The sequence below is a fragment of the Pomacea canaliculata genome, linkage group LG5 (genome assembly GCF_003073045.1).
Source record: "Pomacea canaliculata isolate SZHN2017 linkage group LG5, ASM307304v1, whole genome shotgun sequence".
Taxonomy (NCBI): Eukaryota; Metazoa; Mollusca; class Gastropoda; order Architaenioglossa; family Ampullariidae; genus Pomacea; species Pomacea canaliculata.
Window position 1 is genome coordinate 30,780,891 of NC_037594.1, and position 27,884 is coordinate 30,808,774.

Here is a 27,884-nt window from a genome sequence, read left to right on the forward strand (position 1 = left end):
AGGCTCCGTAGACCGACGAAAGGAGAGGAGACTCAGGGGCGGGCGTCAGGCCCACATTTGTTGATGAATATTGCGACGGAGCAGCGAATGACTTGTGGCGAGAAGTGTGAGAGACGAGTAACAGCGCCCCGAGCTGTTGAATTGGGTCACGTCGTCGCCCGAGTTGACCGCGGCTGTCTCGATGAGCCAGGGCAGGCCCAAGCAGATGAGGATGTCGAACACATTGCTGCCGATGGAGTTGGAGACCGCCATGTCGCCAAACCCTGCCGACAGGAAATAGAAGACCTAGTCAAGGTTGTTCTGACAACATGAAACCAACACTTGACCTGTTATGTCCTTGTCATGATCTGCTGTCGTCCTGACCTCCAACAACAACACATCGTCTTCATATTCGTTGGTACAGTCGCACCACAAATCATTAACGTTCTAATAATCCTAACTGTTCCTCGTCCCACTCCTGTAACGGTAAGTTTGTATGAGGAAAAGGCGGAAATCTTAGATAGGATAATATTTGCAATATTCAAGACCATTTACGAGACATCCTGGACACCCCTAGCCGTCCTCTGTTTCCTCTCTGGAGATGGATGCAGGCCCTGTAGCTGGGGGGAGAGAAGTTTTTTTACTGATTAACAAACGTTTGTTCCCGGTCTTGTGGACGTAAAGAATGAGGTTCTTTTCATGGAGATACTTAGGAAAGCTCCGTGTGCCCCTGGTGGCGCCCTTCCAGGCAAAAATTCATTACTGTATTCATTGCCCAAAAGCTTCCCATTTCTGCCCCTTCTTACTGGACCACACCATCCGTCGCCACACCCCGCCGCATGTTTGGTGAAGCCTGGTGGCGGCCAGGCTGTGACTGGGGAGGGTGTGGAGGGGAGGGGAGTGGGGTGTAGAAGGGGAGGGGAGGCTGCTTGGTCGATAGCAGCAGAGACCCGACTCGCAGACAAAACGACTCATCACCAGGGGTTCCTGCGCTCTTTTGTAATGTGTTTCAGGAAACTTCTCGAAAGAGTTGTGTGGAAAAGGAAAAGCATCTGATGCTTGTTGGAGCCGCCACAACCCGCGTGTGTACCTAGTCTTCAGGGGACACAACCGCTGGCAGCGCGCGGCTCTAATCGTAGCATGCACTGTGAGGACTGTAGAGAGAGAGAAGGACTGAGAGAGAGAGAGAAATGTAGAGAGAGTGTGAGGACTGTAGAGAGAGTGTAAGGACCACAAAGAGAGTGTGAGGACTGTAGAGAAAGAGAGAGTGAGAAATGTAGAGAGAGAGAGTGTGAGGACTGTAGAGAGAGAGGTGGAATGGAACTGTGAGAGTGTGAGAAAATGTGGAGAAGGTGGAGGACCGAGAGAGTGCGACGGACCTTGTTTAAAAGAGAGAATGGTGGAGGACTGGTGAGAGAGGTGTGATGGAGAAAAATGGTAGAGTGCAGGGACTGTAAGAAGTGTGAGAAAATGTAGAGAGCCGCTCTCTTATGATGGTGAAAACAATGGAAGGATAAGCGCTGACGGAAAGTTTTAGTCAGAAGAATAGAGGACCGGGTGGTGGATCTCGCCCTCTACCTTCTTCCCACCTTCCAGCACCCAGGTCTCCTCCTTCCTCCCTCCCTAACAATCAGAAGCATTGAACTGGAGACAAAGGTCACGTTTAGTCAGACACCAGTGGGACGCGGCAGGACAGTCAGCACGAAATAACAAGGAAGAAAGGAAAGAAGAAGAAAAAAGAGAACAGAGGAATAAAAGGTTGTCCGGTACCGTCACGTGCCACGAAGAGGCTGGCGAGACAGTCGGGGAGACTGGTGCCGGCTGCGAGCAGAGTCAGGCCCATCACCGTGTCCGGCACCTGCAGCGCGTCACCTGACACCAGCGACACACACAACAACAATCAACAACCACCTCACTACAGTAAACATGAATATGCGAGTCAACAACTATAAATAAACGAAATGGAACTGTATTATTGTGTTACTGTTATTTTGTATTATTTGATAATAATAATTATTACTGACGAAAAGACGAATCAAGAATTGCTACAATCATAGCTACAACATTTGCAACAAATATTCGCATCATCATCATCATCTAGCCATCCGGCCCAGCTAAGAGAGACTGATGTATATATATTATAATCTTTGAGGCGGTCCGGTGATGTAACTTTAGCGTTCGTCACCAATACAGAGATAATTTGCTGTCCTGGGTTCAGCTCTCGTTTCGGGCATTCACACAGGTGAGAAATGTGGATTGTCATCCAGGCGAGTGACAAACCTGCGATGGTGATCATCCACACCAGCACGTAGGAGGAGGCTGCGATCCACACGACGGACATGACGAAGGTGACGGGGTACAGGCGGCGCATGCGCTCTTGCCGGCAGTCAGGTACCGTCAGGTAGAACAGGCCTTTCATCGGTACCATGGCAACCCACAGCACGCGCACCAGGAAGGGCTCGGGGATCTCCCACACGGAGGCTTCATCCGACCCTTAAACAAAGGTAAGACATCAAAGAAAACAGTTCATCGGTTCGCTGATCCTATTACGTTGGTCCATCTTCTACGACGTAAATAACACTACTTGATCTACGTGATAACCTAAGAGGAGGGACTACATACTGTGGGAGGGAACTCACAGGAGGGGGGACCGCAGGCACGAATCACAAGGTGACTCACAGGAGGACTCCGCTCGAGCTGTCCTGCCCTGTCGATGCGGCCTTGACACTTTCAGTGAGACTCGTCTCCTCCTCTTGTGTCCCCACGTCACGTGATGGGAGCTGGCGTCCCTCTGAACTCACGTGATCGTCTGAGACTTTGTCGGACCTGATGCTGACGTCAGAGTCGACTTTGTTGGGTCTGCCAATGACGTCATCTCCGGAAGAGACGTTGTCAGACTGTAGGAGGGGCTGACTTCCGGTTTTATCCTGGGACTTCAGGAGGGGTTGTCTCGCCTCCACGTCGTCGACCTCCTCATCTGCAGGTTTTCTGCCAGACCACAGCCGCTCCCACAGGGCGATGAAAAAGCGCTCCATGCCGGCGTTGAAGTACATGATGACGATGTAGACACAGTACATCAACAGCATGATGAGTGCCTCGTACCTGACTCACACACAAACACACGCACGTACCGCGCACACACACACACACACAGACAACGTCACACATGTATCTACACAAGTACATGTCCATCTCTGTATATTCACACACGCACACAGACAGTCGCACGCACAGGCATCCCATCCTTCACACACACACACAGACCGGTGCCACTCCAACACGGCACTGCAGCGTCACCGTCAGTCTGCTTACGTCAGTGACGCACCATTGTCCGTTGCTGTACGTCACTACCATCACATCAAGTGCGTGGGCTCATACAACGCTTACGTCAACGTTTTCTCCACAAGTAAAGGCGAGGTAACCCCGACTATTTACCAACCGTCCCTCCATGTCTGGCCACCCAGTAGGTGGCGGCACCGACTAAATCAAGTTTTGTGGAGCACTTCGCCTCACACTCGGCCTTCTAATCACATTCTTTGCTTTCTTGCCACACAGGCCGTCAGGGGCGCAGGGCAGGCCGGGAGACATCTGTAATGATTACCTCCCCTCCCTCCTGTTCTCCTTCGTCCATTCCTCCTCCCTCCCGTCCGTAGCGCGCACACAAATGCACGACTGGTGTATGCAGGCAGACACGCCGACAGACAGGACACTGGTCTTTATTCCTGTGGAGGACGGGGGAGGTCGCACAGACGCACGCACGTGAAAGCCATACATCAGAGCGCGGACTGCTCTCCCAAATTAGTCTGGGCCAGAGTTGTCCCTCCCCTCAGACTGCCCACCGACCGCGAATTAGGAACCTGTGTGTGACCTTTGTACGCGTGCGTGATGGAGTCAGATGAGACAACATCCAGTCTTTGTTGACTGTTGATACTCGGGGTTCGTGTAATGAGGCGACACCGAGCTTTGGTGGGTTTGCGTAGGAGCAGGGGTCACACCCTGGTCTTCTCTCACCTTTGTCCCATTATTTGTGTGGGGCAGCCTGCGCAGAATGAAATAGATTTTCCGTCTCGCTTGGGATGCGAACCATGAAACGCTTAATGCTATTTCTGTGTTCTCACAAGTCTGTCGATGTCACGGCACACGTGACTTATGTAGGAGTTTGTTGTAAGGTGAGCGTGGCCTTTTGACAGAGGCCATGTGATTAACATATCGATGAGCACTTTTGCTAGACTGCACCTTTATCTACCTGCCTGGTGCAGGTGAGAGCTCAAAGGCTCTGTTCAACAGACCGGTCAGACGTAACCTGCCTTCCAAGCCGAGAAATTCAATATTCTGGTGGCGGCGAGATACACGGTGAAAACCGGATTTTTCACTCAGCAGTCAAAAAGTAGTCCCATCTGTGAGGTTATCTATAATAAGCATCTTCATCGACGTGCTAAATTGAAGACTAGACATCGAGACAACTGACTCTCTAGATGACACCTAGATGACACCTAGATAACGAGCGTACAGGTCTCAACAGGTAGACAGCGAGTGGACAAGTGTCTACGCGAGTCCATCCATACATCCATCCATATTTAGACACCACCTGGCACCTGGCACCATGTACATCAATGTTACAGAGCCAGTCAACACTGACTAAGTGTAGGAGCCAGTAGATACTGAGGCAAGGAAGAGTGGACACGGAGGAAAAGGAAACTGTAATCATGGAGGTGAGGTACACACCAGTGGATTTTCGAGTCCTCGATGCACAGGACCGAGAGCCACCACCGAGGCCAGGTAGAAGAGCGTGTCTCTCACGAGCGGGTACCACGTGAGCTGCACCACCTGGCAACAGACACACAGGTATTAGTCGTCAAGTCACCTGCAGCAAACCCTTATATTTACCACAAAAATGTCCACCTGTGGTCACAAGCCAAGATGAGGTCTTTCCAGGCGCAGGAGACTTTCAGGTCTCTGGTCCATTCTTTGACATTTTACACTGTGAGTTAGGAATCTGTTTGTGTGTGTGCATGCGCGCATCTGAGATGGTATGAAAGAAAGAGTTCACTATGGAAAAGCACGCACACACTGTCCATAAACAACACCGCACGTGCACTCACGTGATGTCCATTAAATAAACTATAGCGAGGTCGGGATGAGAGGTACACAAGAGGGCACTGCACAGAGCTCACTGCTTCCTCCACCTCAGGGATCTGCATTAAAATTTAATAATCCTACACATTTTGTTTCCACCGAAACTACCCGTGAGCTTGTCTCACCATTCCGGCGAAGAGGCCGCAAATGCCGATGATGAAGAGAATATTGAAAACCGCTGAGCCCACGATGGTGCCCACTCCAACATCACTGCGGGCGATGAATAGACCTAGGACACACACACACGCGTACAGACACACACACGCGCGTACAGACACACGCACACACACACGCACACACATACAGCACACACACACACATACACACACACACACACACACACACACACACAACACACACGCGCGCGCGCACACACACACACACACACACACGGCGCGTCACGCTTGAATGAGTTCCCGTGCACTACAGGTTCGCTGTGCTGTAAACATTGTCAACATCCGAAGATCTGCTGGAGGCTGGAGTGGTGACACGTATGTCAGAACGGAATGTATGTGACATGTGTGTGACAGAGTTTATTTTTCCTGTTTGACAAGAAGTTGATGACAGTCTCAGACATTTATCCTGCATCTTGTTTAATGTTTATGTTTCACACCTGTGGTTAATGTCAGCGAGCTGGTCTAGCCCTATGATCAGGTATCCCATCCATAGAAAACGTATTTTTGTGGCGGAGCGAGATCTGAACCTGCAGACCACCGACCCTTATATGGTCTTTGCTTGTTTGATGTAGGGGAGGTAACACACACTTGCATGTCTACTTCTTACGTGTTGTACAGGGGTAGATAACTCGCTAGACCACTGTCTCCTTAGTCGAGTAAATCCTTACAGGAGATTTATTCCGGGTCAGTGAGTACAGACAGACAAGAATGGACAAACGCAACCACACAACTTCTCTTGCACCTGTACAGCCTACTAAAGACATCTCACCTGTGAGGCTTACTAATGACATCCTCACCTGTGACTGTACAGCCTACTAAAGACATCCTCACTGTGACTGTAGAACCTAATGACATCCTCACCTGTGAGCTTACTGATGATATCTCACCTGTGACTGTACAGCCTACTAAAGACATCCTCACCTGTGACTGTAAGCATATAATGACATCCCCATATGGTTATACACTCTGTCGATTAAAAAAATAATTTAAATCGATGATTATTTCCCTTAAAAAGTGGCGACGAAAGCGGCAAGCTTCTTGCCAAGGCAAATCATTTCAAAAGGTCACACACGAGGTCCTGATAGTGCTGTTTATTGTCACATCCTGCAGCTTTGTAATTCTGGCAACCATGTCAAGGCAGATAGCATGACAGTGTCAGTGACACACCCCGGGTGCTGACTTCCATCCTGCCTGCTGTCGGCAGCTCGGTGGAAATGCAAGACAGCGATATGCACATCACTGGAGTCTCGGGTACTTGCTCGCCGCCAAACGATGTCTTACGTTACGGAAATAGAAAAGGATGACACCAAACGGCCATTGAAAAAAAAGGGGAAAAAAGAGAGGAAAGAAAGAAGGATCGATGTGGTATGCCTGGTGCTGGGTGAGCTGTCGGTTAACTGGCAACGCGTGTTATGTGTCAATAATGCGCAACATGTCCACCTCCTCAACTGTCTACATCCTCGCTGCTCGCTTTTGGCATCAACCCACGAGTCGTCAGGGTATCGACCGTCGATGTAACATCGGCGGGGAATATGCGGCGAGCACCGGAGGGTGAGGATGGTCCTAGCAAGGGAAGGGGAACAGGGGGGTGTCTGCTGACGTCCGCCTTGTATTTCCATCCTGTGGTGAGAGTAAAGTCCGCCATCACAGCCCGGCTATGGGGCTTGTCAACAACTATTTTAGGGCCGGCTGGGGTTTAGGGCGGTACTTGAAGAGATCCGTTTGTTAAAACCTTGGAATTGGATGGACCCAGGGAATAAAAGATATAAAGATGTAATTCTGGGACATCCTATCGTACCACATCTGAGCTACACAACATAATTTCTCTCTGTCTCTCCCTCACACATTAACACCTGCTTCGTGCTAACATCATTTCACACATTCACACACGCACGCATTCTCGCGCTCACACACACACACACACATTTGTGTGCACACTTCATTAACATTTAAGAAATTGCGATGTTGACAAAAGTCTTGCTTGACTTGTCTGGCCGGTCTACCGGTTGTTATTTTTGCCTTCATGCTGTACACCGCCGGCGTTCGGTTTTGCTACAGACGTGGAGGAGTTTGAGGACACACCTGTCTCTGGGAATAAACAAAGGGTTAGGGAGTAATTCTTGGCTGCGGAAGGTTTTCATTCTCAGCTTCATGTCTGCTACCATCAATGTCTACATGTGAAACTCGTCGCCATCTTGACTTGCACTCTGCAGTCCCCTTGTTCTGTGTTTGATTGTCGGATCCCTCCATGCTGTGATGCACCCACCTGTAATTTCTCCAGGTGCCACGTGCTGACAGCTTGTGCATGTTCAGCACAGTCGGGTGCATTCTGTGGCCCGCCACCCGTAACATGCACCCAGCTATCAAGACAGCGACTACAACACATCAGTCGCCATATCCTGTGTTCACTTAGCCACGCCCTCAGGTTCAGATGAATGTTCGCATGAGTGCACTTCACGGTTTGCTGGTGACAGTCGTGGTCACACTCCCTGCGTGTGACAGTGTCACTGCGTGCAGTTCACACGACTGCTAGGAAATGTGAGAGTGATTCATGTCCCGCATCTCGTTTTTTTTTTTTTCAGTTCGGAATTGAATACAGAAGTAGATTTACTGTCAGGCTCCATGTCGCTGGCCATCCTCCATTCCACTGATTACTCTCCATTACAGAGAGTCCCCGGATATATTTTTCTTTCCTTTCTTTTCTTTGTCTCTATGACCTTTCCATACTTTTTTTTCGGTCGTGTTCATGAATGCATGTCCTCATAGATGGCACCTCATTTATCAGAGGTAAATTACCGGTGAGTGGTCCAATTGCCAAGCTGTAGTTCCATGTTATTTATCAGGGAATACTCCACTCCCACGTCTGAAACCAGATTCCTTTGGGTGAGCCTGTCTGTTTACGGGGGACTCTTTATAAAACTGCTACACACATCATTAGGTTGTCCTCCGGCAACTTGTGCAAGGTTGAAACTCGATCATTTCTGGTCTTCCCTTACCTGTGTGAAGTTTTAATCAACGTGTTTTGTCGTTCACTAAAGTGATTTTCCATTTTTCCTACCTGTGGAGGTTGCCGCCATGTCTGAGGTCCACCTACTTAGATTGTATCCCTTGTCTGATGTGTACATGTTTATTTTGTCTTCTTGTCGGAGGTTTTGAGGGAGATAAGATTCGGTGAGCCTTACATTTAGTGATCACTTTGTGTACCTAAGGTACCTATTGTTTCTCCTTTCCATAGTTCTTTGTACAGGTACACGGACGTTTCGGCGCGGGGCACTTCATTTCGGCATTTCACACGGACCTTTAGCCGAAGTTAAGTGTGTGACGCCCCTTAGCTCACACATTTCTCTCGCCATTGTATCAATGTATCAGTGAACTCTCTCTCACTATCTCTCCTCATGTGAACCGTTAGCTCACACATTTCTCTCGCCATTGTATCAAAGTTTTTTCTCAAAGCTGTTGCGCATAATCTGTGACAATCAAAGTGAACTGTCTGTGAAGTCTGTGTGTAAAATCTGTTTGAAATAAAGAATTATTGTGTAATCTAGTAGTTACTTTCATTCTTTGAGAAGTAAGTCAGCTCTCTCTCTCTGACATAATGCGGCAAAACGTCCTCACACGCTTTGTACAATGTCTGTCAACCTAAATATAGCATCAGACTCGGTTTTTTATTTTTTTTTTTTTTAATTTTTTTATTTTTTGTTTTTTTTTTGCATTCCATTCCCTCGATAACCTCTGTATCAAGTTCGCAATAATTTTTCCTAAATATCCCGTAAGGATAGGCCTACAACATAACGGTGTATCATCAGCCTCATTTATAGGCCGTTTGTTTGCTGATCACATGGATAAACACAAACACAGTCACACAAACATGCGAACCCACGCAGCCACATACACGTATTCACACACACCCTCCACACACACACACACACAGATGTACACACAGCTGGACACATGCTCAAGCGCTCAACAGACTTGCTGAAGGAAATACAGACCTCAGTGGATGTGTAAGACAGATATGTAAATGGCAGGTAACTAGTGTCTCTGTACTTCACATTTACTGGTGATTTGAAAGAACTAGTATCAAGTGGGGGTTAGCAAGTGTGGGTGGGAGGCAGGTAACTCATGAGGAAGGTAACTTGAGGTTTATCTAGTCACATCTAGTGTATGCAGGAGTGCATGGAGAGAACTAGTTTACAAGGTAGACTAATAGTGCATACTTGTGGATTCTTGAGTAAATGAGGTACCTAGTGCATAAGAGAACTCTGTGGGAGGTTACTTGTGTATAAGGGAGGTAATTAGTATATAAGGGGAATAGTACATATCATCTCTCTCACCGACAATGGAGGTGCAGAGTTCGGGGGCCGAGCTGCCGGCTGCCATGAAGGTGGCTCCTGCCACATCCTCCTTCAGATGAAGATCTGTAGAGGAAAACAACAGTCAGTATGGGCAGTGCCAGCAGTTAGGAAGTTGATAAGACAGGCAAGAGAACTAGAAAGTGTGAAGTGCAAGGTCAGGAGACAATAAAACTAGAGAGTGTTAGTGCAGTTCAGACAGCTAAGAGAACTAGAGAGTGGGAGACAGACTATAGTACGAGGAAGGTATTGTCCGTCATAGTCCAGAAGACAGACCAGAAGACAGCAAGTTTGAGCACGGACAGGGACAGGAGTCTAGGGTGTCATGGTCACGAGTAATTTACCCTGGGGCACATTGCCATTAGGCAGGAGATAAGCAGGAACAACAAACAAATGAAGTCCCTATTCACTAGGTACTGAGTGGCTCAAGTTATCTCACGATCTTCAGGCATGTGAACATGTGTTCGGCACTTCCGGCGCAGACATTTGCTAGCATGTCGGACACAAACTTGATGAATTTTACAGTCTGGCCTGAATATTTCATTCACAGACGATGCTTCGTCTATTTCCAAATTTGTTTTCCAATCGAGATATGCGCAAACGTGAGCCCTGTTAAAGTATTTAATGATGAAAATATAAACTTGACAGCATCACCCATATATGAGTGTACCCACAGTAGACACAGTAGAGTCGGTCAAATAAAATTAAGAAATAAAATAAACAGCAAGAGTATTAAACTGATCTCAAGAATGGAATAAAATAAACATCTTGCACTCAGAAAACACCATGCAATGAAGATAGCCAGCAAACTCATTCTCCTTCCAGCTCTTGTGACTGTTACAGTGAGGAGATTCCACAACATCTACACTGGGATGTGAGGGACGTGAGGGATGTGAGGGATGTGAGGGATGCAGGATGTGGCGAGGTCTTACAACTGATGCCGTGGAGCTGATCACGTGACAGCCGACATCTTGACAGCTTAATGTGGCCACGACTGAATGGCACTCACGCTTCACTGGACTTCTGCTTCTTCTCAGTGATTGCTGTATTATGGCCGGCAGTACCATGAATTTAGAATGCTCAGGAAGCATGCAATAGAACTGCAAAATGCCGCAAAGGCCGGACATCTGTGTGGTGTCTACCAGCTGCTCAACCGTCTACTGCTCCGTCAGTCTTGACAGAGACAGCAAGCTGTGGTCGTGTCCGTCAGTCTGACGACGGTCTGTCTGTCACAATGACAGCACCGAACTGCAGGAAATCCCTGTCAATATTACATCTCTTCCCACTTACGCCAAATTAAGTTAATAGAAAAATCTGGACCACTTCCCACACCATCATTAGTAACATTATTGAAAGATGTACAGCAACGCCGGACGTGTTGGTATGTCTGTGTGTGTGTGTGTGTGTGTGTGTGTGTGTGTGTGTGTGTGTTTGTGTGTGTATGTATGTTTGTTTCATGAATGTGTGTATGACTGTGTGTGCAATTATAAAGTGTAGATGTATTTGTGTATTTGTGTGTTTGAGAAAGACAGAAAGAAACGGAAAAAGAAAAAGTTCGACAGATCGATTGGTTGATTTGATGGCCCCCTCCCCGAGCTCAACGGGCCGTGCCTGTATCTTGCCACTTGTTTCTGCACGAAAACACCAGAACTTGATCTCAACCAAGAATTTCTCTGCAGATTCCTTCTGAAATAAAACCCAGACCAATCCCTAACCCAAACCTGAACTAAATCCCAGCGTCTTCAAATACACACTTGCCGAGCTCGTCAGTTAAAAGCACGCGCTCGCAAACACACACCCACACACCGTTCACAGAACAAAACATAAAATAAGATCTGAAAAGTATAAAGAATGCGTATAAAATGCGAATCCATTAAAGAATTAATCCTGCAGCGTTCAACTCAAAAGCAGCAACTATTTAGCAGCTTCAACACAAGAAACCACCAAAAAAGTCGTTTTAGGGCAAGCGTGACAAGTGTGAGTGGGCAAAATAATCACTTCTGCACTCAGCAGTGCTTCACGCTCGGTCCTGGACAGGACGTCAGGAGCAGTGACAGAGGTTGTGGTGGGTGAAGAAGATGAAGAAAATGATGATGATGGATGATGATCATGATGAAGGAAGAGGACGGTGGCTACCTTTACAGATCTGCTCCAGTGACGGCACGAAGTAGTCGTCACAGATGATGGCAAGGGCGGCAAAGAGGTAGAAGGCGATGAGAATGTGAAGAACTACTGCGCCGTCCTTTGTCAGCTCCAGAGAAAAGAAGTTTTCGGGAAAGTTGTTGACTGCTCGCGGTGTGCAGTTCCCACTGTCGTCTTCCCAGCTGAAAAAAGAGTAACTTGTCCTTAAATGTTTGTTTTAAATGAGATGTTTATTTCCGGTTTAACACTAAAAGTTATTTTATGCTTATCGTGCATAGTTTGTAACAGAGATAATAAGTTTTCTTAAGACTTTGCTAAGCACTAAGCTAACTGTGGTTCTGTAAACATTCTCACATCTTTGCTTGATAGACGAGAATATTTGAAACACAATTTTTTATAGACCGAGGAACAACTTTCTGAAAGCCATGTTTAGTGGGTTTTCTTCTTCAATGCTGTGTTTTGATGCTTACTCTCAGGATTGTTTTGCGTGGATAAGTTTTATGATTGTCTGTACTTAGTGTGCACACAAGAAAACAACAAAGTGAACAAAGATATGGTTTCCTTTATTCTAAACTAAGAGGAGACAACAAGTACAAGACATTCCCTCCCAGGCACACCTTCCTTTTATATTCTGATGCTGATGCTTAAAGTCTGGTGTGTGTATGGGCAAAACTATTGCTTTGTTCTCAACTTTGCACAATTTACTTAATTGTGTATGCATATGCGTGGGAAAGAAAGCTACAAGCCAACAGCAGTTTTCGTGAACAACACTTTCCCGTGTACACCCGACTTCCAAAACGCTGGTACGCTAAAGGGAGACAAGCGCTGCGTACTGCGAAGAACGTGAGCTGACGGCTCGTTACCTCCCTTGTGTCGGCCTGTGAAGATGCTGTTTGCGGGGGATGATACATCTCTTGAGTTTGTGCTACTTAAACAAGGGGCAGTGTTTGCTGAATTATATATGTGATACTTACTTGGCGTGATTATCGACTGCTTAATTATTGACATTATGAACATTTTCTGATCTATCTTCACAACGATTATCATATATATATAGCATAAATATAACATAGCAATCATTGGGCCATGTCAACAATCGATAATCACACCAAATATGATTAGAATAAGTATCACATACATAATTCAGCAGTCAGCACCTCTTGCTTAAGGAGCACTTGTATATAAGTTAGCAGTCACTTGCTTAATGATACTTCAGCAATGATTCAGCAATAAGGTGACCAGACGTCCCGGTTTAGGCGGGACAGTCCCGCTTTTGACCATCAAATGTCCCACTTGTCTTTAAAAATCTGAATACCGTACGCTGATACGGACATAGATGCTTGTAAATTGAATATTTTAATTTTGGTCAGTAATCACCGACAAGGGAGTCACACTTCAGACGTCTCTGACCTCAACCCGACAGAAATCTTGAGAAATGAATGTTCCCGCTTACCGCCAAGCACACGGGCAGTGGCCACGAGCCCTGTGTCTCTCCGAGCACGCGCCGCCCGGGGTGTCGCAGGTCTTGACTCACGGGACTTGAAGCACACACCTTGAGGACAAGCACGAGGATCAACAGAGCGTGGAGACCGGCCAGACCCAGCAGCCACACACGGGTGCGACGACCCGCCTGTCGCCTGACCCACAGCTGACTTCCCATGACCACAGTGAGAACTGGAGAAAGTGTCTCATGAGACGACACACCACGGGGCACACACCCGACTGACAGGTCAGAAAGTAGCTCGGATGTAACTCGGGTAGATAATGCTGATCGGTGTGCGATAAACGGGTAAGTAACGAAACAATAAGTGACTAATAGTCATCGACATGAATACAGTCTTACTGGCTGATAACGATATCAATACAAAGGATTTATTATTGTTATTATTGTTATTATTATTATGATAGCACATCTCCTCACACGGAGGCGAGCTCACTGTGCTTTGCAATAAGTAAAGGGCAGCAGGGATTGGCGCTGTATGACAGAGAAGGGCATCACAATCAGACAACCACACAAACCATACATGAACAGTGAACATTGGTATGAACATGGACAAACGCAGAGTGTAGCCAGCAAAGTCGACATTTAGCGTAACAAGCAGACTGTCGACATTTAGTGTAGCCAGCAGTCGACATTTAGTGTAGCAACCAGCAAGAGTCCCCACATTGTCTGTCAGCAGCATGGAGGTTGCAGACAAGGATGGGCCTGATGAAGTCTACATCCGTGTTAGCTCACGGAGAACGATGCGGGCGGACATCGCTGTCTGAATCGCCGCAGACGAAGATAATATTTTGTGATATCAAGCACACAATGGCGTCACACATTTTTTACATCCGTCTCCTACCAGACATCACTTGCTCACCAGACACCAGATGTTTGTTCAGTCCAGTCAGTAGAATGTTGGCTGACTCAGGGATTTTACTGACTTCACACCCACCCGAGCCTTGCACCTCACCAACTATACCAGTCACCCAAGTGTTCACACTGCTCTCCATCTTCCCATCAGCCCTCCACAGAGATCACCATCCACGCAGCTCAATGTCAATGATTTTTACCTTCATATATACCGGGCAAGAAATTCATAAACTGAGAAAAATGACGATGAAACATTTACAGTAAGTGGGTGTCAGACGGACTAACGCAGTGCTGCAGGACTATGGGGTATCTACAGTATCTGGGTGTCAGATGGACTAAAGCAGTGCTACATGACTAGGGTATCTACAGTATCTGGGTGTCCGACCAGTGACTACATGTCGCTGTCCACTGCCAGTGCTTGTGCACCCCTATCTCCAATTTAGATCATGTCTATATTTACTTGCCATGCGGCTAAAAATAGCAGGCCACGTTTTTGTCTTGCACCGCCTGTTTATTAACTTCGTCTTTCCTGGAGAAAGATGATACGAGACGGCAGCAACCTCTTTCTCTTGAACATGCCGCTAATACTTCTGTCTCACGCTCTCTGTCGCCGTCTGCTCACAATATATCGTCTGTCTCACGATATATGGTCGTCTGTCTCACGATATATCGTCTGTCTCACACACTGTACGGTCATTTGTGTCACACCAGGGGCTGCCTAAGGCACGTGCAGACTGTTCACCTGCACAGAGTCATTACACCTATATATATGTCTGTGTGTATGTGTATATTTATGTATTGAATACGAAACGGACAGAGATAACAACGACACAGCTGACGGCAATGTGGCTGAAAAACATTGTGTTTCTTGCTAAATAGTTGGCTGTATTTACTGATGTTGCCAGAGTCGGCCAGTCAGTATTATGTAATATTGTAACATCCTGTCTGTGTGTTGTGTCTCGTGGTGCCAGCCCTTGTCTGTAGGCAGGAGGGGGACTTGTGCAGGCTGGCGGTGTCTACACAAGGAGACTTGCCTCTCTGGCTGTCCTTGCTCTTCAGTCGGTGTAATAACTAATAAGAATGTTTGATGTTGTTCAATAAGGCATGTTAATGTCTTGGAAAGAACAGTAGGGGTACGAGAGGACGTGGGACCCACATGGGTTTAACTGAGGTCTGCCCTATACCGGGTCCGCCGGCGAGATGTTGTTGCGGCCCTAGGCTCCTCGAGGAGTAACAAGGAATAAACTAAACTAATGTTTGTGATTACTTCGTGAAAGAAAATAATTAGTAATTACTAGAAATTAAAACATTAATGTCGCATCATGAGAAGAAATTAGTTACTTTCGTATTACGATGATCTTGTGATCACAAATTACTTCTCAAGATTATAATCGACAAATAGTTGAGAATATTTCAGTTTTAAGCACACATCCCGAGATTGTAAGTCTGTGAAGTCGTCTGCAGTCAGCGTGTGATAATCTCTGGCACTGGTGAGATAACAAGCTCAGACAACCCGCAGTACATTTAGACATGTTGAACCACTCTTTACTTCTGTTTGTCCTCTCAACGGTGCACGCCTACGACTGTTTACTGTCGGCCTATGACCACTCTTACATTTGATGTTGTTGCTCTTCTATTACTGTCATAGAAATGTTTTTTTTTTTAGAAAAGACGTTTGTGTCCTACTTTCACATGTTTCAAACACAACGTGCTTCATAAAACTGTTTTGTTGCAACCTTACACAACTGACATTCGTGGGGTCGACATTAGTTCTAATCAGATGGAGGGAGGGGATATTTGGGGAAAAAAAAACAACCCATCTCTCTCTCCCTCTCTCTCTCTCTTTCTCTTCTCTCTCTCTCTCACAGACACAATATGCACGCACGCACATTCACGCGCGAAAGAAGAGACCGGAGATGCAAAATGGCGGTGGTGCTGACGACGCAAGCGGCGGCTGGGCGCGTGGGAGGATAATGATGGCCGAGAAAAGAAGTGAAGAACAAAGGACCGCAACTTTGTCTGCAGCGGCCATCAGGCGCACGTCACGCGTTGTCTGTCAGGCTTCTGTCAGGCGCTCGTGCACATGTGCGCGCGCACACACACACACTTCCGTGACCGAGATAATAGGTGGTGGGTGGCTACCCGATGCAGCCACCGGCTTCTTCATAACACTTGTTTTTTCTTTCCTTCCGCGCTTTCGCTCACGTAGGTAGGTAGATATGTTTAGGTTACAACCACGTACACACGCACACACGCGCAGCCTCTCTCTCACACACACGCACGCAGTCTCTCTCTCACTGTTGCGTCACTTCTGGTTGTCTGCTAGACTCACACGCACACTACTAGAACATTCCGTGTCGTGTACAGGACCGTTTGCACGACATCTGCCGGCAGTGACGAGCGTTTCTGACAATAAAGCGGGCGACAGGTGGGAGAGGCTTCAAAGTACGTGTGTTCCTCTCTCAGGTGTGGCGTAACGGCTTTTTGTAATAAAGAAGGAAACCTGGTCTGTGTGACGAGCGAACATAATACGTCATTGAGTTTACCTACACGCGCTCTGCAGACTGCAAACGGAATTTATTATCACTGCTGCGGACGTTAGTGGACGTAAGTGGACGTAACAACATTTCACACGTGGCGCGGACGTTGGTGACAATTCTGAGGAGGATGTTTCAGAAGAGACAGGAGGTGACGTCCTTCGGCCCGCGAGTGTCCGAAAGTCCCCTCGAGAAAACGTCACACACCACGTGCACGCTGTGACGCCTTGCTCTAGGTTTGTCACAGCCTGGAAGACGTCACGATGACAAGAAGCACAGTGGGTGCAGGTGTGGGGTGGGGCAGTGGGCAAGGCGTCCGATACTCGTTACATAGCCAACGTCGACAAAGATCATCTCGTCAGATGAAGACTGATGAGAATCAACAGTTGACTGACACTCGGCAAACATCTTCATCAGCCTCGTGAGCGCCACGCCAGCCTCGGTGGCTGAGGACGAACGCTCTGCGCACGCGCGGTGTGAGCAGGTCTGTCTCGCGCCTCTGTTGCGGAAGCTGAGCGTTACGTGGAGATGAAAACATAGTGCATCCCGGGAAATGAAGCAGCTGTGTGCGTCAGTGCCCTCAAAAAGGGACGTCAGGCGGTCCTGACGCCCACCTCCGCCGTCAGCCTGCACGTGACGTGGGCGACAGTCTTGTTACGTAATGTCCGACAAGCATGTCGCACGTCAACAGGCCGTCAATCGTGCACGTGACAGCTGGGCGTGCCGTACGTGACGAGCTGTCTTTGTGTGTTACAGTCAGTGACGACTGAGCATCGATCACGACGGAGCGACAGACAGATGGACGACAGTCAAACTCAACGACAGAACTCGCAAACACAGCTGACTAGGCCAGAAAATACAGTTAGAATTGCTAAAAATAACACGATCTATATATAGTTTGAATGGTTTGACTAAATATAGCTGCAATGACTACTACTCGCTATGACCACAGTATAGTAGCCTTACTATCCCCGTGTGACAGACAGACACCATCACTACACCGCTATTTGATGACATCTACCCGTGGCCTGATGACATCATTGCTACCGGGGTAGAATGAAATGACTACACCTGCAGTAAGATGACATCGTGCGTGCGTATCACTGCATTTACAGGTGCGTGTGTGTGTGTGTGCATCTATCAGCACGCGCCGTCTGTCATCATCATTCCACTTACTGGACTCGACACTGACCCACACGTCACACGTCATACGTCACGCGTAAACTCAGAAACAAAAACGGAAGGAAAAGTGGGAGGCAGACGACTTAACGGCTTCTTAGAAGCAGACTCTTGTTTTCCAGACGAGCTCTCCGCCAGCGAAGTCAAACAAAGCTGCTATAATTAGAAAGGGGACTGAGTGTGCGCCGAGTGCTTTACCTCCGTCGTGACCTCACAAAGATCCCCCTCGTTCGATCCCTGATGTCATCTGTCATGTGTGCGCGTGCGTGCGTGCCTGCTTGGATATGTTTATTTGTAAAAGGCAGGAGAAACCAGAAGGATGGGTGCAGACTCTCTGTGTCGGGGTGGGAGTGAGATACTGTGACAGATTTTACAGCTAATGAAGTGAGAGTGTAATCAAACAGGAAGCGAGCTCATCATGATTAAATATTTTTTAAAAAAAGACAAAATATAAACTAAAGAAGACAATCAGAATGTTCAGGACACATGCACTGTCGGCTGTAAATCTGTAAATCGTGTTCCTCGTTTCGTCCTGGTCACGCACTTGCTGTCAAAGCACGTTCATGAAGGGAGAGAACTTACCGATCGCCAAAAATTGTTTAAAGTCTCACTAGGGGAAAGAGCTTTCAAACGGCTCCAAAATGTCAAAATGTCTTTTGTTTAGGAAACATTTATCGAAATACAAGTTTTTAAAGGTCGCTCTCACTCGATTAATGCAGCGAAACGCTAAACCTCCGAAACGATTACGTCCCTTTGTGTTGCCAAATGTCTTGGACTCGGTTCCCATGTCCCGAACATTCCATGCCACTGCTTTCGCGTGACCGTCACACAACTTTGTCAAAATTAGTCGAATGTGGACATTTGATGTGTTAAGATAGGTCTTAACTATCAGAGAACAGTCCTCGTGCCTGCCTTTTCGTCTCGACATGGAGGGAAGGAGTCTGGAGCTTGTGTTGGGTCGGGTATCCATGGGTCGGGTATCCATGGGTCAGTATCCATGCTTGTCCTGGGGCCTCACCCTCATTAGCACCTGGCAAGGTGCTGACGACAATGGCTACAGTAAAGGTTGTCAGCAGGGTCAGCTACAACTACAAGGACATGAGCAGCGTGCCACTCGTTAGTTTATGAGAAAAAATGTCTGGCAGTGAGGTTTGTTTACAGTCGGGTGAGCAGCACTTACACAGTGAGCTGTGTCTACCATAGAAATGTTTACATACGTAATCATTGTTGCTGGGGAAACAATCATCGATGTTACAGACAAGTGGCAGCCACCTCTCACGCTGTACAAATGACAAGAGTACCAGCAAATACCGGAAATGACGAGACCAGAAAAAAATCACCTTTCTCAAAGAAAAAAAAAAAACAAAAACAAAGGGTGCAGTGAGCAGTGTGACACCCGGAATTCCACAAGCACTTTGCAACAGTCTCGCAGGTCCCTGTGTTCTTCGTGAGGACGAGGAAGGGTAAAGGGTCAAGGGTCAAGTGCCAGCAGCTGAGTGCTGCGCAGCGAAAATCTGTGCCGCCGGCCTCGGGGTGGAACTGAGGGCAGCAGCGGCTAGAAGTCCTGCGTGTGTCAGGACAAATCTGTGTGTGTGTGTGGGGTGGTGACTGACCAGAGGGGGAGGGACAGGAGGGTGTGGTGTACCCCGACCCGCGGCTGTGACGATTACAATTACAAGGGCCCGGATAGAGCGTCCACCCCGGGGCCCGGACTGGCTCTCGGCGGCCCTCTGTGTGTGCGTGTGTGTGTGTGCGTGTATGTGTGCCTGTGTGTGTGCACACGCGTCTGAAATTACAAGAAGCTGTGAGTCTGTCGATCAGCAGTGTGACAAGTGAACTGTTAGCGTGTAACATCTGTTGTTAGTACAAATTCCTGTCTAACGACGCGAATAACACGTCACAATGTGCGTTTTGTGATGTAACAACAAAGACGAATGTCACCAAACACATTTACATAAATACTCAGACATACCAACACTTACACACACACGCACATACTCAGGCAGCTACACAAACTGTTTTTTTCCATTCATCCGTCCACCCACCCTACTCCTACCCCTCCAGCCCCGAGTTACGTAATCCCTCGGTGCTGTTGCCCCACCCGCCAGTCAATAGGCGGCAGCAAGTCGGGTGGTGCGGCGCTGTGCGGCGGTGTGCAGCTCGCAGCGCGTGTCGTCACAAGTCATTCACGGCGCCGCGTGGGCTCGCAGTCTGTGGGCTCCACTGCCAGCCACTTGCGCATGCGCGCCCTCCGCTCAGGCTGGGGTCAGCCCGCGGCTGTGCACTTAATTTGGCATCGCGTTACGTTACCCTCACCGAGACCAGGTCGCTCGGTCCGAGATGACGATGTCATGACCAGTGAAGCAGCGTGGCTGCCAGCAGATTTTTAAAAATTGTTTTAATCACGCAAATTGAGAGCAGGTGACCACGCTGACTCCACCTGTGTTAGTCACGTGACGCAACGACAACTGAAGGCGTGCGTGTGGAGAGCTAGACATGGGCGTGGGATGGAGTCGGCGTGGAGAGAGGTGTGTGAAAGGGTGGAGTAGTATAGGCAGTGTGTGTGTGTGGAGGGGTGGAGTAGTAGGATGTGTGTGTGTGAGGGTGGAGTAGATGTGTGGAGGGGTCCAGTACGTGTGTGAGTTCTGAGGGGTCAAGGGGTGGAGTGGATGTGCGTATGTTGAGGGCTGAAGTAGATGTGTGGAGGGGTCCAGTACGTGTGTGTGCTCTGAGGGGTCGAGGGGTGGAGTGGATGTGTGTGTGGTGTGTGAACGATAAAGGTGGGGTGGATGCGTATGTCTACCATTCTCTGGTGCTTTAGGGTAGATTGAACTCTGGTAAACCTCGTGTCCATGAAGAGGGTCTCATACCCGGGTTTTACTGTCGCTAAAAATAGATGATGTCGCTACTCTCGTTTGCCGACTGCCCCAGCGATGTGTCGATGTGGGGCAGCGTTTAGTGGCTGCTGCCCTTTGAACAAAGTTCACTAACGAAAAATATTATGGCGACCTCTCATCGTTCCCCACACACCTCTAGGTGACGTAGTGGTGACATAGTGAAGCGATGTTTCTTTCGCTGTGTGGGTGACGTGCGGCACTGGAGGTGTCGAGGGGGAAATCAGGTCGAGGTGGATCTGTGGGCGCACTCTATTATTTTGCCAAACAACTTTGCGGAGTCACGCCAGTCGCTCGCACGTGACTTATTATGAAAACAACGTAAAAACTGTCAGGAGCGAGGCCATGACTGCTAATATACGTTGATCCCCCGACTATACAGGTGAGAGAGGGGTGGATGATGCTGTGCTGTTTATACTAAACACTGAGTACAAATATGTGGACAAACGCAGAACTCATGCCGGGTGTCTCTTTGTTGATACACTTCCTGTTGGTTTGTTATCTACCGGAAGTGTTTGAGGTCAGGTTGTGTGTATAGCAGATGTGACGTCACCGAAATCCGGAAAAAAATTGTACGTTGGCACCAACACGGATGTCTGTGTCGGCGTGTCTGTCTGTGTCTGTGTCTGTGTGTGTGTGTGGTGGGGGTAGAGGGTGTGGAGAGTCTGACACAGGGTGCCAGCCATGCCGCTCCCTCCAGCATCCGCCCAGTCCAGCGTGGGAGGGGCCTCATCCTCCACACACACACATGTCGGGTGTTACACTGAGGGCGTGTGTACACAAACGTGAGTGGTGACGTACACTGAGTGTCTGCGAGTGAGTGAGTGTACAGTGCATGATGTAACAGCTGCTTACATTCTGCATCTCCAGACACATCGTCTTTATCTACGCCATCAATAACTCACACATATGGTCACACACATACACACACGGTCACACACACACACATATGGTGTCACATGGTGTCACACACACACACACGGTGTCACACACACTTAATACACACAATAATACACCTGTGACCGTGGCTGTGCAATCACACAATACTACAACACAGCTGCTAGTGATGATGACCATGCTGTGACAGTAATCGTAGCCACAATATGACTATTATTATTACTACACATTATCACCATACAAGCGTGAGTGAGTGTGACGACACTGACGTAGCAGTGACTGTAGCAATATTACAAAGTATTATTATACATATGTGAGTTATTGTGACGATACTGTAACAGTGATTGTGACTGTTACATATGCGTTACTGACCGAATTGTACAGTATGTCCATTGCCCTGTTGTCATGGCGACCGTACATTCAACACTCATTGATATTGACCGTCACTCTAATTATTCTAATAGTAAATGTCATTGTTACATGGCACGTGACTTGTGCTCCAGCTGTAAACACGTACTGCTGTAGTAGTAGTAATAATAATAACAACAACAACAACAACAACATTATTTGTATATCATCGTTTTCCAGCGTCAGCCAGCCTCAAGCTGCTGGAGTAGATTCCGACAACAGACGCGGGGGGGGGGGGGGAGGGAACAAGGTGAGAGGGGTGAGGTGAGGGAGGGAGCAGAACAGTTGGTCAGATATAAAATGTGACATGGCCACAACACTACTGAGAGATGTCTGGCGGTGTGACGTGTGTATGTGTGACGTGTGTGGGGGGAACAAAGGAGAGATGGGGGCGAGGTGCGGGAGGAAGAAGAACAGTTGGTCACATATAAAATATAACATGAGGACAAGACTCCTGAAAGATGTGTGGCGATGTGACATGTGTGTGTGTGACGTATGTGTGTGTGACGTGTGTGGGGGATGTCTGTGAGTGCCAGGCGGCAATGGCTAGCGGTGAAGGCCGCCAGGCGGCGCGCGCCCAAGTGGGTCACGTTCGATCCTCGTGCAGAACGTTGCGCAAGTCGACCGCGGGCTTCACCCTGTCTTTACGGATGGGCGGGCGGCCGCCTACGTTGTGTGAGTAGGAGTAACGGCCTCGGCCCGACCTGCTTCACAGGGATTAGTGGACCTACTTAAGGGCACAGGTCACTTCCGCCATCAGTTATCGCATTTCGTGCGTATTTGTGTGTGTGTGACGGTTGTTGGCGTCTTACAAGTCACCAAGTAAAGTTATATCACATGTGTGTGTGCGTGTGTATGTGTGTGAGAGAGAGACGGTTGTCTTACGCCGTGTCAGCAAGTAAAGTTATATCACGTGTGCGTGTGTGTGTGTGTGCGTGTGTGTGAGAGAGAGAGATGGTTGTCGGTGTCTTACACCGTGTCCGCCAGTAAAGTTACATCACGTCTGCGTGCGTGTGTGTGTGTGTGTGTGCGTGTTCTTGTGTGTGTGTGTGTGTGAGAGAGAGAGATGGTTGTCCGCGTCTGACAAGTAAAGTTATATCACATGTGTGCGAGAGAGAGAGAATGATCTGTACGTGTTTGCTGGAGCATGAACAGCGAGTGTCGTGGAGTTGCTGTGTTTACTTATTGATGTTCACTGGGCCGTGGCTGTTGATTAACGTGTAAGCTGCAAGCACAGCACGACACACAGATCAAAGATACAGAAACACAAACACAAAAGTAAGCCGACAGGCCGAGACTGGACAGACGAGTTCTGTTGAAAGTCGTGGCAAGTGTTGACACTGGAGGTACATCTCTAACCCGACTTAAGCCTGGATGTCGCCTCATCACCAAGGAAATAAAGCGAAGACTAATTCCGTACGTCACAATGCATGTCACAAGTGTAGCTCTCACCCACAGTCCAGTGTGTGTGTGGTATCAAGGCAACAACTAACATCCCTGGACTGCTGCCAGACGATTTTTTGTTAAAGTGAGGCATGAGACGACATAACTTCCGGTTTCGTCACATTCTTTGTTACGGCTCGCCGAGACTAACAGCGGAGGAACGTCACAAGAGGCTAAGCGTTGGTCTCGGCAGACAGACAGCAGTCCACTGTACACGTCCTTGATCCAGTATGTGGTCATGTGATCGAGCACGTGATGTACAGGCTAGCATAGCTCAGTATGCGATGTATAGTTTGGTGTATTCAGATGTATATTGTATTCTAATGTGATGATACTATAGTCTGTGAGTGTGTGATTCATATTTTAGTGTCTTCACGTGTGTGATGTATATTGTAGTTATGTGAATATATGCTATATACTATAGTATATGTAAATGTGTGATGTATAATTTAATGTGACTGAGTGTGATGTGTAATCCAAAGTGTGATTACACTGCAGTGTTCCAATGTGTGTGAAGTATACATGAATGTGTTAATATCCATGAATGTAGTTTATTGTGTGTTAGGGCGTAGTGATGGGTGACGTATGTGTGACGTATTAATGTATCCATGGTGTGTGTTAGAGTGTGGGATGATGTAGAGATGTCTGAGTGTGTAAAGCGCGTGTTGAGTGTGTGTACTGTCTTTGCTGTGTTTGCTGAATGTGGAACTGCTCGTTAGTGTCGTTGTGAGTGTGACTGGTGGTGTGTGCTGATCTATTTTTAATTCTAATTGTATTTTAATTTAATTCTTTGTACGTTGTTGGGCACGTGCTGTGACGTCACGGCAGTGCGGGGATGTGCGTACCCGCTGCTTATAGCCTCGCTCTTTCTCAAAGATGAATCGGGTTTCACTGAATCCGTCTATCGAGTACATCAAGGAATGCTCTTTGACCTTTCGCGAGGAAGCTGTCGTCGAACAATGACGTTATCAACGGCAACGGTAGCCGCACTCCCCCTCCCATGGATCCTGGATAGTGAGATGCCAGGGGTCACAGAGCTTTTCCAGGAGGTCAAGACAGAGTGTGTCAGTAGTCCGCAAAAGTCGAACTTTTACCGACATGATTTCCAAACTATGAACAATTCCAGACTAACTTCAGTCGTTAACATCACTTAATCAACTAAAAGCAAAATTCCTCATTTAATGTTCTCTCTTTGTGTCTGTGATGAAATAAAATGTTGTCCGCCATTATATTCCAGCATCACTGTCTGGGCTTTGGAAAACAAAAAGTTAATCTTGCAAACTGCAGGTGTGAAAAGCTCAGGTGACAGTCGTCTTCCGTAAGAGAGCGAGTCACGTGACATGTGGCGATGTTGTGACAACACTAATATTTTCATATACCTATATATATTATAATATATTACATATACACACAGTTATAGAAAGGCACAGTATGAAGACTTCACAGCACATTACAGAGTCACGTGACATCAGAACATGACGAAACACCTCCGTGCGCTGTTCAAAAAAAAAAAAAAAAAAAGTCGAGATACGAAAGAAAGGCAAGATTGTGCTGTCAGAATCACAGGTAATTACAGGTAATTACAGGTAATTTGTGTCCGAGACATTCCATCGACTGCAAGGCATCGTGGCTTCTGTCTTCATCGTTCCTCAAGGCGACCCCGCCATGGCTTCTATCGATGGAGGGCGAGGGTTACCTTTGTCACCACATTGTTTTAATGTCGCAATGTTTCCATCCCCATGCACGGTCGGTTATTTTTATACCTCTCACCTGTCTTCTTCCAGAAAACCTGCTCAATACCGCGTATTAAGAGTCAGACGTAGGCTTTTACTGCACACCTGTACACCTCCGACACCCGCCACCTGCTTCTTCACTGCTGAAACCAACTTTCACCACTTCTCCTTTCTTTCACACACACACACAAACAAAACTTTACATACAGGTGTATTTCCATCATTCTATCCCCTCATAATGTCGCCACCCACAGTAAAGCTCCAGACACATTTCATACCTCCCTATTTAAAAAAAAATAATTAAAATCGAATCGTGAGAGAGTCTAATGAAAAAGTCGACCAGTTTGTTTTTATTCTATCTCCAAAATATTTGAAAATTAATACCATGGTTTTTTTTGTTTTTTTTTTTATTTGTTTGTTTTTCTTTCGCTTAGTCGTGCTTCCTTATCCCGCCATTGTTTCACTTGATTGAAATATTTGTCGGCATCAGCTCTCCAGGTAAGATGTAGACAGAAATGCTGTTCTTTCGACATTTTCTGATTTTTGCTAAAAGTGCTATAGAGCACAAACAGTCGCTTTTTATAAGCATATAAGCACACGACTTGTGTAAAAGGTCGAACAGTCACCTGAAGAGTGTTGGTAAACACAGACAACAATGACCAGGGGTCAATCACGTGCACCCAGTACCACAAGGGTCGAGACACATCGACCCTGTCATCACATCGTCCACGTGAGCCACGTCGCCCAACACCCAAAAGTCCAATCGGCTCAGACGCAGGCTAAAAAAATGTCCGAGCAACATCTGCTTGGTGTTTATCGAACATCTGCTTATATGAAACCTTATCTACCAACTTGCAAAGCAAAGAATACAAGACAACGCAATATTTTAAAAACGATTAAAGTTTATGCGCCGTTGTGAGTTTTTTCTCCTCTGTGTGTTGCCAGGGGATCATTTTTATTGAGGAAGATGGCTTTGTCGTGAGATTTGCCGTTCATAGCTACTTTTGACATCCGAGACAAATTTTTTTTTTTTTTTTGCCCCGGCGATTCCACTCTTGCTGTTGAGACGATGTAGTCGTGCGTGGGCCGAGACGGTCATGGCGGGGTCGATTTGACTAAAGGCGGAGGTCGATATGTCAGACTGACCCCTGACCCAAGGAACACGCAGTCTCTTTCAGAATGAACTCGTTATTGCTGTTTGAAAAGTTATTTCTGAAGAAAGTCGTAATATAGCGCAAACGGGAGCAAGAAGTAATCCATTTAAAATAATGATATGTAATATTTTTCAGCTTTCTGCAAAAAGGTGGTAAAGAGCACCAACTGTCAGGTGAAGTCGCGTTGGGGAGTAGGTGTAATACAGAAAATATTTACAGAGTGAAAAACGTAGTTAAACATTTTTCTGGGTTGTGTCATAGAGGGGTCGCAATAAGGGAGACTTTATACATCGACACGATACAAGTGAAATACATGTCACAGACTGCACTTACCTCGGGGACAACTATTTGTGAGAGTAGTGCTCACCTTCTCTCACCTGGTGTCCGACCTTCCCAAACCTCTAACACGTCACCTACCCTTTCAACAGTAGGATCAACTGTACTTGCTGCATTTGTCTTTATACTTGTCTGAGCTTCACAATGTATCCACCTTGTCCCAGTGGCTCTCTGTTAAGTGCTGTAGTAATAGCAGATGGAGACACAAGTCCTGTGGACTTCATCTGCTGAACACACTGGTGATGGCAAGACATCAGCTCCCTGAAGTGTGGACAAGAATGTCAGGGTGCACACCCGGCCTGATGAGGTGTGTCAGGCAAGCTATATCTTGGGCAAACTATGGACGAGGCTTGTGACACCTCCACCTGTATCAGGTAGCAAGGACTGGGTGAACATCGGACATCCCTTTGTCGCACCAGACACAGCTCACTCCAGCAACTCGGAAGCTTACTCCAGCTCTCGGACTCCCCACCTGCAGTTCTGGCAGCAACACGAGGTTCACACAGTCCGCCATCAATTCCAGGGTCAGCTGTAGACATCAAACATTTCCAGACACTCGCACTCCAGTTTAACCGACACCTTGATTCCCACTTCCCACGCTTCAGCAGGAAAAGAACATTGATCTTTAAATAAAACACTTCGATGGAAGGAGTGCCAAAACAGGAGCACGGAAATGGCCCTGAGATAAATCCAAATTGGAAGAAGGAGTTACTAAATGCGGCCTTTGCCCCGTGGCAATGGCGGCTCAGTGAAGACGTTGATGCAACTCGCCCCTGGACAAGTCGGCACAGACTTGTGGGGAACAGGGACGGAAATGTAGAGCAGGGATAAAAATGAGAGAAGAAGAAAAACCGGAGGAGGGGAAGGTAGTGGGAGATTATCACGGGTACAGCAGGTACAGTCTGCACAGTTCCTGCTATTCCTGCCAGTGATGTAAGCGGAAATATTAGGCAACAAGGATTTGAACTCTGACCTCACTGGCTGTGAACACGACACACTCGCTCACATCAACGGATTCTACTTATTATTAACTTTCACGTCATCTCCTACGTTTGACTGTTGACTACTTCCTGACCTGACCATGAATCACCGAGGACTTGCGCTCGTTCAAGTCGTTGATGCGCTTATCGGGGAAGCTGGTCACGTGGTCGCCGCGCTCCAT

The 27,884-nt window shown here is 47.4% G+C and overlaps 1 protein-coding gene across 1 annotated transcript; it reads right to left on the minus strand.

Moving 5' to 3' along the window:
• Positions 1-45: 45 nt before the first annotated feature.
• LOC112564811 (sodium/potassium/calcium exchanger 3-like) lies at positions 46-27,884 on the minus strand. Its single transcript, XM_025239885.1, is given in 12 exon segments — positions 46-263; positions 1,750-1,851; positions 2,260-2,472; positions 2,669-3,081; positions 4,705-4,736; positions 4,738-4,806; positions 5,241-5,344; positions 9,626-9,709; positions 11,780-11,967; positions 26,754-26,859; positions 27,174-27,251; positions 27,803-27,884. Coding segments are annotated over 12 exon segments (1,689 nt in total).